Consider the following 19,614-nt stretch of genomic DNA (forward strand, 5'->3'; position numbering starts at 1 on the left):
GGGTGAGCTAACCATATAAGAACCAAATAACCACCAAATTAAGTGAACCACAGCAGAGAAGGCTGGGATAATGAGCAAGCCCACAATATAGCATAAAGGTAAGTTCATGCCCCTGTAGCTGGGGAAGGCTCAAGGAAGAGTTCCTCCCTGGAGAGTTTAGCCAAAAGAAGTACAAACCAGAGCCTTTCTAGGAAACTGGACACATGATCGATTAACCAAACAATTCAAGAAGCATCAGATCGCGCACGCTGGTTTGATTTCTCCCACAAGACAGGCATCGATGCACCTATGCTTCCTTTGAGCTCTAGCGGTAGGTTGACCACAGCGTCCACTTCTCTAGCCTTCTCCTCCGGCGAGCTAAACGAGTCGCCCCGGGAGTAAAAGAAGTAGCATACCTTTGCACATCTTCCAGAACAGCTCCTTGCAGGGTCTAGGGACGGCGCCTTCCTTCTTGAGAACCAGTCTTAGGAGGTCTCTCCTGCAGGTGTCGATAGGCTTCTGTATCTCCCTTCTAGCCTCTGCTATGGACATGGAGCCGCCACTCTGAATGACAAGGAGAGACACGCTATTCACCTTGCCCTCGTTGTACTCCCTCTGCATCAGTACATCAGTCAACAGTTTGTGTTGTACTTTACAAAAGATTTAAATTTGAAATGCAGCATACCTCGTAAGTCTGAACATCGTTCAAAAGACGGCCGCATGTGCTCATTAGCCTAAACAACTCGTTGTATTCTAGGTCTTCAACAACAGATTCTGGGATCTTTGGACCAACAAAATACAATGCTGGGAGCACAATGGGGCCTAGTGCAAATGTCAAAGCTGCATTCGTTATGTATTCTTTTGCTGTTGGGACGTATTTACTAATCCGCCACTCTACCTCGGTCATCATAGACCTCAGCAGATCCAGCCACTACAAAGGCCATTGAACACGTCAATACCAAAAACTCAACAAATAAATAAATAAAAAGATTGCCAAACTAAATTTGACTTGGGACTTACTATTTCTACTAGATGTTTGGTAACATCACGGTCTTGTAGCAAAGAAGCCTTTTCTCCAAGCTCGTTTACTGAAGTGTAAATTGCAGAAAACACAATCTCTACGTGTTCAGAGTAGAACTCAATTTTGTGGTGCTTGTCCCACCTATATAAAATTAAAACCATCGAAAAAAAAGAGAGATAGGTAGAGAATTAGACCAAGAAACCATCACATGCTAACACAGTGGAGTTAAGGGATGAGGATCATACATCTCAACTAGTGTGACTAGGTTTCCCAATTCTTCTATTGATCCTCCAACATCAAAAAAGTCATCAACAACGGTTGTTAGAACACCATTTTTGGCCCATAGAATGCGAGCGTCCGACAGTTCAGGAGTGAATATGGTGCCCGCAGCAGAGAGGTAGAAGTACTCCAACTTCTGCCGTGCAAATGGTAACTGGTCGAGCCTGCTCTCTTTCACCCAGCTGCGATGACAAGTTTTTCACCACAGATAAGCTGAACTGTTGTTTGTTGTTTTGCATAGCACAATAATAGAGCTGGACAAACAGATTTATTACCTGTCGAGATAACGAAGTTCTTCCTGGTAAGTATCCTGGCATGCACTGAAATCTCTGATAGCCAACGCTAGAATATCATCGTTGGTATAACATGACCTTTTTCAAATAATATACCATTGGATCGGTGTTAAGTATACATTAAAATGGTTTGATAAAATAAAACTATGCTTTGTGGAACAATAAGAAACTTACAAGTATGATGCTTTTAGCATCTGGTCTACTGTAAAATTGAAGTTTTCGATGTTCCTCCTATGGTCAAGACGATCCAATGTGGTGTAGAAAGGAAATTCCAGAGCATGTTCCACCTGAAAATGCACAATATTTCATTTAAAACTGCTGCCTGCCAACCCCGGCCCAAACGTGGTAACAACAGTGCAGTACAATAATATTGATCACTAAATTGTCACCTCTCTAAAGAGTGGCGTTCTCTGCAGTCCACCAGATCTCAGCTGTTCCTTCAGCAAGCAGCCTGACCATGAGCCTATGCTGTCCAAGGTAGACTCATCTTCTGAGATACTGACTTTCGAAGCCTTGTGCAACTCTAATAGGGATTTTCTATCATTCAAATATCCTTCAAGTGAAGGATTTAACCCGGATGCTTCAGCGACATGATACAGCTCATCTGCACAACATTTTGATCTGGGTCAGCGTGTTAAAACTTGCAAGTAGCTAGGAAAAACAATTAAAAAAATGAAAAGTACCTCCAGTAACAAATTATTTTATGTTGTTGATTTTTTTAGTCTCCGCGAAGAAATTTTGACCACTATTTTTATATTATAATATTGTTATACAATTAGCTTCTAATAATTATGAATGATTTTTACCTTTCCAAACTAAATGTTCTGAAAGCTATATTGGCAGTCAAATTTCAAATGTCTGAACAAATCTTGATAAAAAGGCGTCAATTATTCGGGCGTGACCAAAGGTAGTATATATGTAGCCGGGGTAGGAATTCCAGCAAATAAGTATACCAGCAGTAACATTGTATCCGTTCATCCGAAGGATCCGAAATGCCATTGCACAAGTTGCCACATCCAGCATGATGTCCTCATCTCTCTGTAACCAGCAGCTGTACGTACATACAATGATTGGCGTCAAGTACAGGAGTTGGTAGCTGATGAAGAGGATTAGATCATGACGATTAATTAATGCTTACTAAAGATATTGGTACCTGTATGTCATGTCCAGGATACGTTTGATCTCACCATCGAAATGCCGGGAAATTCCCATGTTCTGAAGCACATCGATTTGCTCGAGCTGCTTCCTTATCGTTGTATCTGACGATGTGCCCTTGTTATGCAGTCTGCTTGTGCAACGGCTAACTGAAGCAAAAGCATGAGTTTCCATAATCTTTTTGCTTAATTAATCTGATCGAGCTGGACGTTTGCTTACGCAAATTTAGCTTAAGTTCTTACAGTTTTTGGTAGGACTTTTTGCACGTTGTTCTACCTCAAAAGTTTTGTATAGCACCAAAACGGAATTGCCTTGGCGGCCAAAAACTGCCAAGGAAAGTACGAAAACCGTGAAGGAAATGGTCCTTGGCAGTTCTTGTCATCTGCCAAGAAATATATATTTCCTAGGCTGTTAAACACTACCGCCAAGAAAATCACATTTTCCTTGGCGGCTTTATTTCGACCGCCGAGGAAAGTAGCCGCCAAGGTAATTCCAATTTGGTGTAGTGAGTGAACCTTACTGGCCACTTGAAGAAAAGAAGAGACGAGATCGTCGATCGAGATGGGTGTCAGTCTCGCTTTCTTTTCCGTAAATAACAAAACAAAAGAAATCAGAAAATGAACTACTCATTAGTATAGAAATGGCCTTTGATCTTTGACATTTGTTCAGACAACACATAGTCCCGGTAATCTAGGCATTAGTCCTTGCTCTAACTGGTAGAGGATGGGAGGGCTCTTTAGTCCCAGCCACCAACCAGGACCGAAAGTTCAAACCTTTTAGTTCCGGAACCCGGACTAAAGGGTCCACCAAGGTTTGTGCAAAAGGAAGCTGTCCCAAGTAAATTTATATGTGTCTTGCAGGTAGGGTGATAAAGAAGTTATGAGTGAGGCAAGAGGTCTCACTAAGGTTCGAATCCTAGATGCACACGTACTATAATGGGTCAGCACGACAAGGTTAAACCTTGCCCCATGCCGTGCCCTGGCCGGCAGCTCAGCCCATGGGCATGCCTAGTTGAGCTGTGCGTAATCGAGCTGTGCTTTGTCGGGCTCGGGCCGCGGTGCCATGCCGTCGGGCGACCCATTTGGCCATTTATTGACGATGGTGATGATCTATCTATATACTATAAAGATCGTAAATAACTGAAAATATTTTTCATTCAAATTGGGCCCACCTTACCCCTCGTGTAGATGGACATATAATTAGAAACCCTCATGGTGATGATCTATCTATACTATAAAGATAAAAAAATTCAATGAGGATTTGTTAGAACGTATAGTTTTAGCATTAAAATTCTTCTTACTGTACTTTTTTTAAAAATACGTGTGTGTTGCTAGTACCCCTAAAAAAAACTGGTGTGTCAATGAACGCGTGCATGTGACTTGTGAGTTTGCATCGCCGTGGGCATGCATAGACGTTGTGCGCTCGATACAGCCGGCGGCGGCCCGACCTCTGGCGGCCGGGCAGGCTCCTTGCACCGGACCCGGCGGGTAGTAGGGGGTCGACAAAATGCATGGCGTCGTCGCTAGCTCGTGAGCGTCGATCGAGGTCGCCGCTTGGGATGATGATGAGATGGATCGAGGAAGGAGCTAGCTAGCGCGGGTGGGGAGTGGGTGCAAAGCGACCGCGACCGCGGCCGCTCCCAAGTCGACATTCCGACCCATTTGCATTGCATCAGGGTTTCAGGTTTAGCATCTTGATTTGACATACATTTTTTGTTGCATCTGATTAACGTTAACGCACGTCCCTCTACTTGTATTATCGAGGTTTAGCGTCTTGGATTCTTGGTTCATACATTTTTGGTTGCATCTGATTAACGCACGTGCCTAGCTACTTGCATTATTATTGGGGTACTCATCATTGATCGAGCGAGATGTCTACCTACTCGTATGTATTAACGTGTTATGTGCATGCCTACGGTCCTAGTCGTAGTTTAACATTCAAGGGGAAAAAATAGTATAATAATACCTCGGTTCACCCCCGGGCGCGACGCTCTGCTCCGTGGCGTCGGCGGCATCCTCGTCATCCCCCTCGGTAACGAGCCCAAGCGCTGCCCGCCGGAGCCGACTAGGCAGGCCGTCGGCGGGAGGGAAGAACCCGCAGCCAGCAGCTTCACGGCCGTGGCCATCGTTTCCTCGTACGTATTGGTGGCTACCTTGGAAATCCAAAAACATTTCAACTTGATGTCTCGCAATCTCGTGAAGGAAAAAGAATCAAGAAAAGGCAGGGGTTAGCCACCGGCAAAAGGAGGAAAATCAATCACCTCTCGAGGAGGCAAGGCTCACTCTCACTCGACGAGGAGGCTCCGTGAGACCGGCAAAAGGATAGGAGGAGTACGGGCGCGAGAGGAGGAAGGCGGGGGGAAGAAATAGGATCGGAGGAAGGGAGAGGGAGGAAACTGGAAAGGCGAGGCGGGCGCTGCAGGAGGAAGACCCCGGTCACGTTCTCGCGCTGCTGAGCCTGCTCGCCCCCCCCCCCCCCCCCCACCACGAGGAAGACACCAGTCACGGTCGTCCTTTTCTCGGCCGACCGAGAAAAGAAATTGCTCCTGCTTCGGTACGAGGAATCTCTGCTGTTCATCCAATAATTATTAGGGAGCATAGGAGCATGCTGTCCCCAGCGCCTGCCAATGCCTCATGGTCGTGGTCATCCCCGAGATCACTTCGCCGCCCTGAGCTCACCGTGTCCCCTGATTGGTAAAGTCGAGTGAGGGCCGGGTGGCATGCATTTCCCAACAGAACAGGCAGCTGGACACATTTTATAGATATATATAATATAGATTGGATCAAATTGTTCAGGCAGCCGACATCTCCATGTTGCTCGTCTGCCTCTCTCGCATGTCGTGTTGCACCGACGGCCGCACGCGCTGTCCTTCGCCTCCACATGGGGCACCCGCTCCCTCGTATCCAATGGCAAGCATCACGCCCTGCTCGCCCTCTTCTTCGACCTCACCATCACCAAGTATGCGGCCGCCTCGTCCCTTGAGCCAGTTTCTGGGTTCTATTTCGTCACCTTTGCCAATGCTGAGGTGCTCCTGGACTCCTGGTGTTCGGCGACCTCGCCGCCGAGTTCGTGAAGGCCAAGTTCGAGGGCCAAATCGCCGGGTGCGGTTCTGCCCCAAACATGCACGCGGCGCTGGAGCACGATTGCGTCGGCTGCGCCGCCACCTCCAGAGGTGATGAACTTGCAATCTGTGAAGTCTAGTCTATGTTGTAAAGTTCGAAAATAATTGAGAATGTTTCTATCACTTATATTGGGCCCGCCTTATCCTTCACATTGGACCCACGTGTCGGGGGAGGGAGGTAGGATGAAAGATAGACCCATTAAAATTGCATGTTCGAGAACATTTCTGCCAAAAAATATTTTTTTTCTCCGCCCGTGCATACCCCTCTACCGCGCGCACCTACCTCAGTACCCGAGCCTATCCGTCGGGCGAGATGCCTCCACCGTGCGCGCCCCGTCCAAGCGCGTCCACCACGTCGCCACCCCTGCGCCGCAGCAAGAGTTGCTTGTCGCCGAGGCGATGCCCGCTCGCAACGCCTCAGCCAAGCGCGTGTCAACCCCACCGCTGCCCGCGCCACCGTGTTGTGCCCACAGCAGCTGGCGCATGAGCTTCATCGCTGCTGGTGCTTCCCGTTCCATTGAAGTAGAGGCGCAGAGCAGTCGGAAATAGCTAGTCAGGCCTCGCCTCTCATGTTCTCGCGTGCGCTCTGCGCCTCTCGCCTCCCTCTCCCCATCTGGTCCTCCTCCCGCTCCATCTCCCCACACACCTGCGCCCGGAATTGCTTGTCATATGGCTGACCTCGTGGCCTGGGAGGAGGCCACAGCCTTCACGGGGCCCGTGGCGCGCGCGTCCTGTGGGAGGAGGCCACCGCCTTAGCGGGAGCCTCTGGGAGCTGCTTGCGAGAGGCAGTTGGCCCGGTTGCAAATAGATCCCTACAAAAAATCTAAAATAGAATCCTATAGTATAAATCTTAGTGGTTTTACAAAATCCCCTATAGAAATGTAGAACCTTGAGATCCAGTCCAACCTAGACTTTCTGCATAACAATCCTAAGATTTTTCCCAATTCATGAGCACTATTCAATGTGTCTTGCGAAATCTCCTGCTAGCCTCCGAAGTATAGAGTGAATAACATTTAAATCTCTATTCCTATATCTTTAAACCTCAGCCGCTTAATTATTTTAGCTCTACTCCTATTGCAATAGGTTTATATCGACCTGAGCTATGAGATAGCAGTGACGTCTACCATGGTATATATTTTTATGATTTAATCTGTATATTCATTTAATTAATATACAATTTAATGCATTTTTGAATTAATAGCTAATTAGATTTTTTTAAATGAAACGCAATATGCACGTGCTTTTATGCTAGTTATAGTATACTAGGACGAAGATGCTGGTCTGGAGATCCGTCCGGGGCGCCGGAGCAGGTACTTGTCCTTCTTGCAAGATAGAAACAGGAGCAGCAGCTTGATTAGTTGATTAGCTTGTTTCTGATTTATTGATTAGTGCTTCTCCTGATTAGTTGACTAGTTTCTTGGCCCATCGGTGATTTATTGATTGGCATTCTCTTGATTAGTTGGTCTCAGATTTGGATTGTTCACATGCAACCGAATATATATATATAATAAAAGATCAGAATGGACAACCAGAGAGGGGGAGTGAATGAGAGCTCTTAAAAAATTCTTTTCGATGAGAACAAGGCCCTATGTTCCAATTCAACTCAACACATCTCTCTCTTCTAACCGCCAAAGTGACACAAGCCAACTCGTGATGTGCTCACCCTAGAAACGGTTAGGCAAAACTCAACGCAAAATGGAAACAGCCGAAAAAGCTTTTCTCAAAAGATTTGCAAAAGAGAGTTCTTCACAAGTTCACTTAATTAACCAAGCAAGAGATGATTCACCAAAGATTGGCAAAGCTCAAAATTAAGCAAAACAAAAGCTTAACTAAAAATCCAATTAAGAGTCTCGCCAAAAATATTAGAGATAATCAATATAAAAGAGATCTCTTAAATAAGCATGCAAAGATTGGCATAGATTATCAAGCATAACTATTACTTAATTCAAGCTAATAAAGCACGCAAGGAACTAATCAACAAGAGCTACACAAAGCAGAGATTTTCCAGTACTAGTGTAGACACAGAGGTGCTAATCAATTAATCAAAGTATGAAATCAAGGAGCAAAGACATGTGCAGAAAATAAGCGAGAGAAGAAGGAATATGCTTGCTCACTGTGCTGCTGGGCACCATCGGCCTGGCCTGCTGCACTGCGGCTTCTGCTGGTCCCCACCAATGACTGGGCTGCTTGCCCAAGCTGGCAGTGTGCGCTGGCCAGCGCAGCGATGCTGGGCTGCCGGTAGTCAAGGGCCCGCGTGCCCCTGCCTGATGGACTCAGATTCGGTAGCAATGTCACCGAGCACTGCAGCTTAGCTGTGACATTCGACATGCTTGAAACCGTTCCACTACTATTGCCCGGTCACTGCTCGTCACTGTAGCATATACACTGTTCATTAAGGTCTAGACATTGATCTCGCGATAGACGGTTTCAAGCATGTCAAATGTCACGGCTACGGTGCTCGATGACATTGCCCGACTATGTCACCGAATCTGAGTCCCTGCCTGATTGTCTGGGCCACCTTGCCTGGGCCGCGCGTCGCCCCACCTGCGCCGCTGGCGTGTGGTCGAGATGGACCGCCTGCTCTGCTCTGGCCCACGTGGCCGGCCTCCCACGCACCACGTGCGTGCGCTGGCCGCCGCAGCTGGTCGACGCCCGCTTCGTCCGCGTGCTGCCCGAGCCCGAGCAGGCTCCAGCGCCGCCGCTGCAAGCCGTGCTCCGTCGGTCACGCGCTACTGCACTGCTGCAGCGCGTCCCCTTCCTTCCGTGCGGATCGAATCGAATGGATCTGCACACATGAAGAAAGAAAAGGAAAGAACAAAGCAAAACCGAAATTTCAAACTAAAATTACCGTGTTGTTTATTTTCAAGACTAAAGTTTAGTACTCCCTCCGTCCCAGAATAAGCGCGATTCTCGGACCGGATGCGAAAACCAAGATGTATGTAAAATTACGAAAATGCCCTTGTAAATGAGCGGTGGGAGACCGAGAACAATCCAGAGCGTCCTAACGTTTCAGGCTTGGATGGACTCCACGTGTACTTGCACGCAATCTGATGCAACTTTGGGACAGCAGCATTGGCACTGCAGCACCTAATGCTGCGTTTATTTTGGGACTTTTTTTGAATCGTAGAAGTGTAGTCAATGCGGGACGGAGGGAGTACCTATCACATCACGGAGAATCTTGCTATTTAAAAGTATTAAATAAAATTTGTTTATAATTTTTTTTACAGATGAGTGCACGAGACGAATCAAATGAGCCTAATTAATCTATGATTTGCAACAGTAATGCTATAGTAACCATCTACTAATTATGGTTTACTATACCTCATTAGATTCGTCTTGCAATTTAGCCCTAGAGTTCTGCAATTAATTTTACAATAAAACTTTATTTAATATTTTTAAATAACAAGATTTTTTTATGTGAAAGGGACTAAAGTTCCATGAATCTAAACACCACCTTGCTCATTCAAAACTTCATGGATCCGAATAAAACTTGATCCGTAGATTCACGGCAATGAGGTCTAACAGATCCAAAAAGAAGTTTGCGAAAAGATGGAGTAAAACTCCGAAATCGAAAATCACAGAAAAATACACCCGAAAATCACACAAAAAGAAAAATACCCGGGAGCACAAGATTGAACACGAATTTGATGTTTCGATTACTCCACGAGGTCCGGCAAGTCAATTTTGAGCACAGACAAAGCTAAAATGGCAAAATGATCACATCAAAGAGCCCTCATCTCTACTTCTCTCAAACCCTACAAATCTCTCTCACAAACAAATGAGAGGACCTCCACCAAATGAGAAACAATAGGTGGGTTGCCCACTCAACCCCTCCACATATATAAAGATGCCTGGCCAAAAGACCAAAACGCTCTTACATGAAGCACACGACCCAAATACCCTCTAGGGGTAAAACCATCCAACTTTTTACTAGACCACCGGACGGACACGCCACCTTCACGACTTCGCTTCGCCTCGACACAAGCTTCGCGATGACGCCACGTGCCCTCCGCAACCGCCATGCGGCCACACCAGACGCGCCTCCGATTTTGAGGCCCAAACTGGCAAAACTGCCTTAGTTCGGTTTTGAGGCCCAAACCGGTAAACCTGCCTCCGCCGATGTCGACACGTGTTCGACCTCCCGCCAAGTGCCACGACGCCTTCAAGATCTTTCGCGCTCCCGCGGCATGGGCCGCCTACTCGAACTTGCCATCGCCTTCCTCCTTGACTTGGGCGACGACGTCTTCATCATCATGTACTCTTGCTCTTCCTTGCACCACGTGGACCGCCCATGACTCCGCCTGGACTCCTCGGGTCCCTCGATCAAAGCCTACTCGCATTCACCCTTCACCATGTTGGTCTCTCAGCATGAACCTTTCGCTTCATCAAGCCTACTCGCGTTCATTCTTCACCACGGTCCTTCTGCATGAATCTTTCGCCTGACCTTCACCCCGCGCCGTCGACCGCCATGCCGCATCCTACACCTGCACATCAGGAGCCAAGAGATATATCAAATCCACACGATATTGTCAATCACTCATCATCTAAGGGTAACCACCATTGGTCCTCATACAAGGTTCAGAATATGGAAAGGTTAGAAATGAAAAAGCTAGTAGAAAATCGGTTGTATGCAGATATCCTTGTAATTTTGGCTCTATATTGATTAAAGGTAGGGGTCCCAAGCTGTTTGCGACCACTCTCAACTGAATCCTGAATTGAGGACTGAGCGTAGCTCAGTTGGCTCGCTCGCCAGGTGCTCGAGCGGCCAGGTGTGGGTTCGATCCCTGGGATCGCCACCCGCGTGCGTCATGGGGTTTTTTTCCCAGTTTTCAGGTGGCCATCATCCGACCGTGCTTCTGCACATGAGCAGGCAACAATGGAGGATAGGTTGTACTAAGTCTTAACTTACTTGTAGGGAGTGTTGCGTGAGGTGTAAGTGGGTGTGTGTGGTGTGCATCTACACGTGAGTTCAGACACTACTACAACTTATACTATAGCATAGGGCCCCTAAAAAAAACTGAATCCTGAATTAGCACATCCTTTAGGGAGGTCTTGATTGAGAGGTTCAATCATAGCTGCCTTCTGTTTTGTTGTACCATCCATTTTGGCTGTTTCTGACCACTTTCCGTTGATGTATAGTGATATAACTGAATGTGTTATTGCTATTCTCCATTCATTTTCACTACCTGCAGGTAATACAAATACATGTGTTGTCCCTGCTATCGCAAACTTTGTGCATGTACCCTGTAGTATGCATTATCTCAGAGTTTGTTCTTATATGCTCTTCTTGACAGATGTTTTCTGTGTTTGAGATGTTCTACAAGTAGGCGACGAAGACAAATCGATGCCCCCTCTGTTGAAAGGATTAAGTTGCTTCTATCTCCACCTTGGTTCCATGTATTTTGTTTAGCCAACTTCATGGATATATAAATAGTATACCATTTGGCGACCCTGTGCTCCGAACACAAATCTAGTAAACTGAGTTTTACATTTTTATTGGAACTAAGAGCATCTTCAAAAGTTCTCTAAAAAATTCTGAATCGGTAAAATTGGGAAACAGCCAAGAACATATCGATCCAATAGACTCGGCATCCAGCGCCCCCTCGCTTGGCATCTTGCGACTCCGACTGCATGTGGTTCCAGGCGAGCGAGTCCCCGACAAAGGCCATGGTGTTGAATAATTAGGCAATTGTATGATTAAATGATTAAATTCTGAAATAAATAAATCATGAACATGACAAGAACTACATATACTAGTATAAATAAATCATGAATATCACAAGAACTACGTACTAGTAACAAGACACAATAGGACCAGGATCTATTTCGGCGGACCATTCACGCGAATGTCGCGGCCCGAGGCTGGCAAGGCGAGGTGAGCGCACGTGTGGAGCTTCCTTTCTCTCCCACACACATAGTTTGGAGAGACAAGAATAGCTTCACTAGATCCAGACTCTTCTTTTGGAGATGCTCTAAGATCTGAAATCTGTGAGGCTTTGTTTGGATGTAGATATTGAAGGGCATGGCATTGGATTAGATGCAATACCAAATCAGACTAGGGATTGAATTGGATTGAATACCAAATCTATTGTTTGGATGCAGGTGAAATTGTTGAATGGAATTGAGGGAGTTGGCCAATACCAATTCTTGTTTGTATGCTTATCTCCAGAAATTGAAATTAATATTGTTTTCTCGACTCTGGACTCGTGGTCCTCCTCCGGCCCGCCCTCACCTAATCACCTCGTCCTCATCCAGCATGGCCATGGGGAGCTTGAGTTCGCCGGGGCCAATCTCGCCATTCGCGCACCCTCCTCTGCGCCTCCCTCGCATCGTCTTCCTCGTCCATCCAGGCCGCGCGGAGGAGGGCAGGAGAGGGGCGACATGGCTCGCAGAACGGAGGGGGTAGAGCAACGGGGCGCGCCTTGCCGGCAGGAGAGGAGGCATGGGTGGGGCGGAGTGGCTCGCTGGCCAGTAGAGAGGAGGCATGGGTGGGGCGGGGTCGCTCGCCGGCCAGAGAGGAGGCATGGGTGGGGTGGGGCGGCGCTACTCGCTAACCTGAGTGGAGGCGAGAGAGGGGCGGCGCCTCGCCGCACGGAGAGGGCAGGGGAGGGGAGGGGAGGGGAGAGGCATGTGACCGGTCGTCCCTCCGCCCAGCCACGCGGGGGCCTCGCCGGCGGCCGGATCTTGCTCGCAGGCCTCGCGCGGCTGTCTGATCTTGAGCTCGAGGATGGTTTTTTTTCGACGAGATGAACAAGGAGGGGAGTCGCCGGGCGAATGCTTCGCGATACCGAGGGGGGAGGCTATGAATCGGGAGGAGGCGCGCTCAAGCGAGTCGAATGCCGTGCGGCATTCGCTTGTGATTCTGTTTCCTAATTCGTTTGACATCCAAACGGTGGCATTGATGGCAGCTAATTCTAATTTTGAATTCCACCCTCCAATGCCAACATCCAAAACACAGTGTGAGGTTTTTTTAAGCATATTCTAACTTTACTGTTCATTATCTTCCTGTTTTGTTTGCTGTGCAATTTGCTGAGACCCTTAATTAGCACTTTATCCGGAGGTGGGGACTGACGGTGGCGGCAGCCCGCTGACGAGCAGAGCAAGTGCGTTCCTGGGCGAGAAGACCTGCAGCACCATGTGCAGATGTGCTCCAACGGCGAGCTGAGCTTCTCGTCACAGGACTTGATCGTGCCTGCACATTCGCCGTCGCCCGCCGCCGCTCCTGGGGATGACCGTATTACTGCCTCCATTTCAAATTATAGATCAAATTATATATCGTTTAACTTTTTTGGCCCTAAATTTGACCATTCATTTTATTCAAAATATTTATGCAAATATTGTCAAATTTAAATTATTTTTAAAGATCTTGTATTGATAAAGCAACCCACAACAAAAAATGATATTTTGCATAAATTTTTAAATAAGACGAGTGATCAAAGTTGGTGTCAAAAAAGTCAAACGATCTGTAATTTAAAGGAATAAGTCTAATTTACCCCCTAAACTTGTCAAGAAGTTTGAAATACACCCTCGAACTACAAAACCAGACATCGGACCCCCCTCAACTCTTAAAACCGGGCAAATTACCCCCTTGGCTGGTTTTTAAAGTGGTTTTCGCTGATCTGGCTGTGGCAGCCCCACATGTCAGCCTGCGTACCCCACATGTCACCTAGCCTCTGTTTTCTCTTTCTCTCTCCCCTCTCCTCCCCATGTCGGGTATAGTACAGCCGCTGCCCGCCATACCGCGCGACAAGATCGACATTGCCCTCATCGACGAGGCGGGGTCGCGCGCGAGGACCTTGAAGCGCAGGAGGAAGGGGCTGAAGAAGAAGGCGCGCGAGCTCTCGAAGCTCTGCGGCGTCGACATCGCGGTTGTCTGCACCGGCCCCGGCGGCGGTAGCGTGCCCGACGTGTGGGAGTTTGGTAGCGCGGCGGTCATCGGCAGGTACCGCAGGCTGCCGGCAGACAAGCGGGCCAAGCACACACACCTCAACTACCTCAACGCCAAGTTGGGCAAGGTCCGCAAGGAGCAGGCCAAGCTCGCCAAGCAGGGGCAGGAGGGGCCCAAGAAGCTGGCGTCGCCCGGCGCGGCATTGTTGAAGGGCATGAACCTGGAGGAGCTGCTCGGGTCCATCGACGCTGCGCTGCTGGCCACGACGCAGAGGCGGAAGGCGCTGGGCTTGCCGGATGATGCGTCGCCGCAGGTGGCCAAGGGGCCCCGCTCGTCGGCGGCGGCTTGGATGACGACATGGAGGCCTGGGTCGACGAGCTCACGTGGCACGGCGTCGACCAGAATAATCCGCTTGATGCCAGCATGACGATGCAAGAGCTTGCATCCGGTGACCAATACATCAAGGGCGGCAGCTTGGAGGACATGGACATGGGCAGCAACCACTACCGCAAGCTGCAGCAGATGGGAGGCGAGGTGGAGTGTGACACCCTAGGTGTCTACACAGTAGAACAACATTTATTTTCTGTGCTTCACGTGTGAAATTGCTTGAGTAAGGATTTATTTTAAAAATATCAGGCCCATTTGTGTAAATATGAATTGATGTAGGGTCATTCTTATAGTTTTATTTGAATAGGATGTGTGATTATTGTTTTGGTGGAGGGTTTATTTGCCAAATTCAGTGCAATCATTACATGGCAAAATTTTTTACTTTTAAGTCTTGATGTAAGCTGAATTTACCTTGGAAAAAACAAAAGTCCTTTGAATTCAAAATCCTTCTTATGTTTTCAAAATAACTTTCCAACCTTTGGTCAAATCAATTTTTGCAAAAAATCAAAGTTGTAGATCTTGAAAATTAGAACAACTTTCATGTTGGACACTTTTTTAATTGAGCTCTAATTTAAAAGTTATTGTTAATTTACAGTAGGGTCCCTGGAATTTTTTGAATTCACAAAGAAGTCCACCCTTCTTCAACCTCCTGCCTCCCTCTATGCTTCACCGCCGCCGGCAGTCCAGCGCCGCCCGCCGCTCAGGGCCGGCCCCGGCCACCTCCTGCTTGCCGTGGCCTTCCACGCGTCGTGCCCGAGCTCCTCGCCGCCCACTTTTCCTCGTGCTGGCCTTCTCCCGCTCCTGCCACGCAACCCCGAAGCCTCCACGGCCGCCACCTCGCCATCGCCGTCACCGTTGAGTGCCCCTGGGCCAAATCCCTCTTCCCCGGGCATTGCAATGTGCCCCAGGAACGCCCTCCCACTCACTGGTTGCCTATAAAAGGGGTAGAACCCCATGCGCACGCGTGCATAGCCGCCACCGCCCGCCATTGGCACTGGCAAACTCTAGCTCACCGTGGCACCGCTCCTGCACCACCCCATTGCCCATTTGAACCCCGCTACCACCTTCCCAGACCTCCAGTGAAGCTCCTAGGCCCGGCTTTTCCTCCGAATCGCCACCGGAGAGTGCCGGAGCAGACCGACGCCGTCCGCCCCTCTTCGTGGAGCCACCGCTGCAGGCCACCATCTCGAGCCCCAAGACCTTCTAGAGGTAGCTCTCAGTGCCCTCTCGCTTTTCCCCGGCGGGCCCCCCACCGCCGGTGCCTCTCCTCGCCGGGAAAAGCCGCGCCCTCCCCTGCTCTGTTCTATCACGACCAAGGACCCTGGTTTAAAAGAAACAAACGTTCAGGGTCCTAAGTGAAAGATATACATGAACTAGAGAATCCCAAACAACAAACTTTGAAGATGCTTATAAATTTGTAGAGAACACATAAAAATACAAATCCAAATGTTTTGGAATCCTTATTACAAGAACTACAAGTTTTGTTACATGCATATTTTCAGTTCTGGTCTGTATTTTAATCCAACCAAAAGAATATGATAAATAGGTTTTATTTGTTCCATGAGTTCTACTAAGTAACTATATGTGGTTTTTTGGTAGCTTGTGTCTTGCAATGTTATTAGCATCTAGTAAAAATTTGAAGCCTATTTGACATCATTAGCTAGGTCAAAGTTTCAAGATTCCTTGATCTACTAGTTATGCTAATATATTTGTGCTGGTATAAATATTAGAGTTCTGAGCGTGAAACCGTGCTGTTACCCAAGTTTGGGAAATTTTAGAGCTGTCTAGCTATATCTTTGATTTAATGCTTGTTAAATAAACTTTAATTGTGATAAATAGTTTCCTTTGTTAGAAAATTCTGAGAATTTTTGTAGAACTCTATTTTGGTCACATGTTCATGTATGTAAAATTTAGGATCCATAAACACTATATAACTTCCTGTACTAATTAGTTTTATCATATGTGGATAAATTTTGTCAAAATTATTATTTCATTTTTATGCCTAGATAAATTCTGAAAAATTTATGAGGTGTTCATAATAATGTGAATCCTGTTCTGAAAAATGTTGAGCTTCATAAGTGCTGTAGTTTGTTCTATAGAATTTGATCTTGCTCTAGGTGTAGTATGAATAACTGTTTTATTCTGATTAATTGGTGGCATGAAATGGAATGAATTTTACAAGGTAGAGTGCTCTCTGTATTTACTATTTGAAGTAATTTTACTGAAGTTAGATATTGTTTGTATATTGAGTTACTCAATTCTTTGCAAACCATGTTTTATATGCTATATAAACTAACTAACACTTACTTTGTAAGTTTAATCAAATTGTTTTGTGAAGTTGATCTTGTTGTTTTGTGTAGTAATCGTTGTTAAATAACTACCCTATAAACGCTTGCCCATATGAATGTTTGTTTGCTAAATGTTGGACTACAACTTTATCGTGAAGTGTGTTTGTGTAATACTGTTGTTGCATCACATATACATACGACTGCTCAAGCGGACGGGACGTACGAGTTGATCCCGGAGTCTGAAGAAGGTGATCCAGAAGCCTAGGTGAACGCCACTGTACTGACCGAAGCCTCGGACCAAAGTCTGGAAGAGCCCAAGGCTAATCTAGTTAGCGACTACCGCAAAGGCAAGCCCCGGATATAACCCAGTATTTCAAATTATTACAATTTATCGTTATTACTTACTTGTGCATTTACAGTTCTTAGGATTTGAATTGAAACCATAGATGCATGATCCTAGGAACCTATGTACTGAACACTAGACCTAAGTTCGAATAATTGCTAAGCTTATATGACCGGTAAAAGTCGAGTGATTGTCTGTCACTCGCGAGCTCTATAGGAATTGATTGTTTACTTTTTGTTATCAATATAAGGATGACGGACGGGGTCGTGTTCGATATCATGACCTTGTGTGAGACCCCGTCTGTGTTGATGAACTTGCTAAGATCGCGGTGTGTGGTAGCGGTGGTTAAGTTTTTGAACGTACTAGCCACATGCCGTAAATATAGTACGCGGTAAGCCTAGTAGCCGATCGGACCGGTGAGTGGATATACCTTTCACTCTCTCTTAGAGATAGGTTTTTATTTATGTTTATGTTACGTAACACCGCGGCTACAGGGAGGAAGATGGTGCCCTGTAGTCGGGGAGAGTGACCCTATCCACAGGTCGGAATTAAAGGTAAATAGTTGTTTGGGAACGACCCGACGGTGTTCCAAACGTGTGTGTTAGGTCTACCTGGCCAGGTTAACAAATTCGATTCAAATCGTCCGCTTCTCACGGTTTGGGACTGCTCGATTCCTTTGCCACACAGAGTAATAAGAGTAACATTATTATGATCAATCTTGATGTTTGCTTAAAAGTTCTACCATGGTTGAATAGGATTAGTTGCTTACATAGAATGGTTGGTCAACTAGAATATGGAAAGCTAAAATGTGAAGTAAGGACCAACTCTTTATTGCTTTTTAGCAAAAGGAAAACCAGAGCCTCACAGAACCCTGCATAGTCTAGTTAGGTGGGCTATGTATACCTGTTGACGGTTAAGTCTTGCTGAGTATTAGTATACTCAGCCTTGCTGTTGAAACCCTTTTCAGGCATGAGTTTTGAGGACCAGATCGCTAGTCTGTCTTGGCCCTGCTCTTTGCCTCCTGGCTGGTCCGTAGAATGGGATCCGTCTTCGGCCAGCAATGACCCCGATGAGTGATACCTTGCTTGGGCTAGCTTGGTATGCTTTTGTGACGTGTTGTAGCCGTCATGTTTTCTTTCCGCTGCTTTAAACTCTGAACTTTAAACTTATGGCTTGTATAACGTTTACTGAGTTTGGATCTGTAATAATGCTTTGAACTGGTTTGTAATAACTACTATGCTTGTGTTGTAAAATATGTGGTTGTAATATCTCTGGACTCGCCTTCGTGCGGGGTATGCTTGTTCGATCCGAGAACCGGTGGTTGTATCGGGACGTTACCCGACAGACCAAGAATTGTTCCGTTTGAAGTGTGTTTGTGTTGGTGTTGCCTTTATGCACTACTAGAATTCACCTGTTTCCCTAGGGTTGTTTTTTGTCCCTAGGAAATCTTGAGGAATCGTAGGGAAAGATTATTTCCCTAGAACCGTAGATCAAATTCCTAGGGAAATCTGAATTTGCTGCCATGCGCTGGCTAGCCAAGGACACGTTGGTGGCCAGATGGCAGATTTCCCTAGGAAACATTGTAGTTTCTAGGGAATATCTCCCCCATCCCGCCCACGAATCGACTAAAATTTCCTCCCCCGCGCCAACTCTGCAGGCCAAAACCTAATCCCGCCCTCCCTCCCAGTCCAACCACGCCACCGCCCATCCCTACAGCCGCCCTTGCACCTCAGCCTCCCTCTCCAAACACGACTAAAATTTCCTCCCTCTCCAATCTTATGCGCCGCCGCCCCTCTCTCCCTCCCTCCGCTCCCTCTAGCCCCTAGTGAAGTGCCGCCGATGCCTCCATTTGCTCTCTTCCTCCCTCTCCAACCCATGGAGCGTTGCCGCTCCTGTACCCCTGCGCCACGAGCTTGGGGTCCGCCTGCCTGAGGAGCACGCACGGGTGCACTAGCAGGTCGGGGGCCACCCACTGCCTGAGGAGCAGTCGCGGCCGCGCCACTGGTCGGGGGCCGCCCGCTGGTGGGGAGCACGGGCAGGGTCACCACCTGGTCTGGTGCCGCTGCCTGAGGAGCCTACGTGAGCCCGACCACCGCCAGGCCGCCGTCCGAACGCGCTGGAGGCCATAAAGGTGAGGCTGAGCTCCCGTACATCCCGATGTGTGCATATATATTTCTTGTAAAAATGATTGGTATGATCGATTGGAGCTGCGCGAACTTATAATTGCCCTTTCTATTACTCTGAAATGTGAAAGTTCTGTAACATTTTTTCAGATATTGTTTCACACATGCCTCTATCTTTGTTCATATGTCAGGAATCAGGAATCGATCGGCTTGTTAAATGATTTCTCAGATAGAATAACTTCCATCAGTGAGGAATCGGGAGCTGAAGCCTGAGAAACAGGTTCTGGAGAACCAACAGCACCACGTGCCCATGCCTCAAGCTGCTTAGATGCCAGCTTACCACCCGAGCTGGTAGAGAGAGGGAGTCAGGGAGAGAAGGGGGCGAAAAGCTACCTGCAACGCCGACCAGCTTCCATCGCTGCATAGAAAGCTTCAAGATGAGATAAAAATTTATGTTCTATCAGTTCTTTCATACTATTGCATCACTTAATTTCTCTTTTGCACTGTGATTGTGATTTGCTTCTATTTGATAAATGATATTAAACAGGGGTTTATCCTTAGGGAGGGTTTATTTTTAGCAAGAATTAGCAGCAATGTCAGTGGCAGACCGTAGTTGGATGTACAATGGTTGGAATGACAATGGCTATCATTCTCAGGATTGGGTGCACAACACAAATGCGTTTCTAGACCATGCTTTTAGTGCTATCCCTAATGCTGAAAATCGTGGAGTAGTTTGC

The 19,614-nt window shown here is 47.2% G+C and overlaps 2 protein-coding genes across 2 annotated transcripts; one reads left to right on the forward strand and one right to left on the reverse strand.

The window, feature by feature from the left end:
* Positions 1 to 43: 43 nt before the first annotated feature.
* On the reverse strand, positions 44 to 5,178 carry LOC120640652 (acyclic sesquiterpene synthase-like). The gene is given in 12 exon segments (XM_039916560.1): positions 44 to 398; positions 400 to 594; positions 665 to 910; positions 1,000 to 1,141; positions 1,246 to 1,461; positions 1,555 to 1,650; positions 1,747 to 1,859; positions 1,962 to 2,176; positions 2,526 to 2,623; positions 2,726 to 2,876; positions 4,693 to 4,872; positions 4,988 to 5,178. Coding segments are annotated over 11 exon segments (1,806 nt in total). The 5' UTR covers positions 4,853 to 4,872; positions 4,988 to 5,178; the 3' UTR covers positions 44 to 224.
* Positions 5,179 to 13,554: 8,376 nt separating this feature from the next.
* On the forward strand, positions 13,555 to 14,391 carry LOC120640057 (MADS-box protein AGL24-like). The gene has a single exon (XM_039915950.1). The coding sequence runs from the start codon at positions 13,555 to 13,557 to the stop codon at positions 14,161 to 14,163; it is 609 nt and encodes a 202-aa protein (XP_039771884.1). The 3' UTR covers positions 14,164 to 14,391.
* The last annotated feature ends 5,223 nt before the right edge of the window (positions 14,392 to 19,614 follow it).

Source organism: Panicum virgatum, chromosome 7K (genome assembly GCF_016808335.1).
Source record: "Panicum virgatum strain AP13 chromosome 7K, P.virgatum_v5, whole genome shotgun sequence".
Lineage (NCBI taxonomy): Eukaryota > Viridiplantae > Streptophyta > Magnoliopsida > Poales > Poaceae > Panicum > Panicum virgatum.

Coding starts and splice junctions, on each gene's coding strand:
- LOC120640057 (XM_039915950.1), top strand. CDS start 13,555: ATGTCGGGTATAGTACAGCCGCTGCCCGCCATACCGCGCGACAAGATC.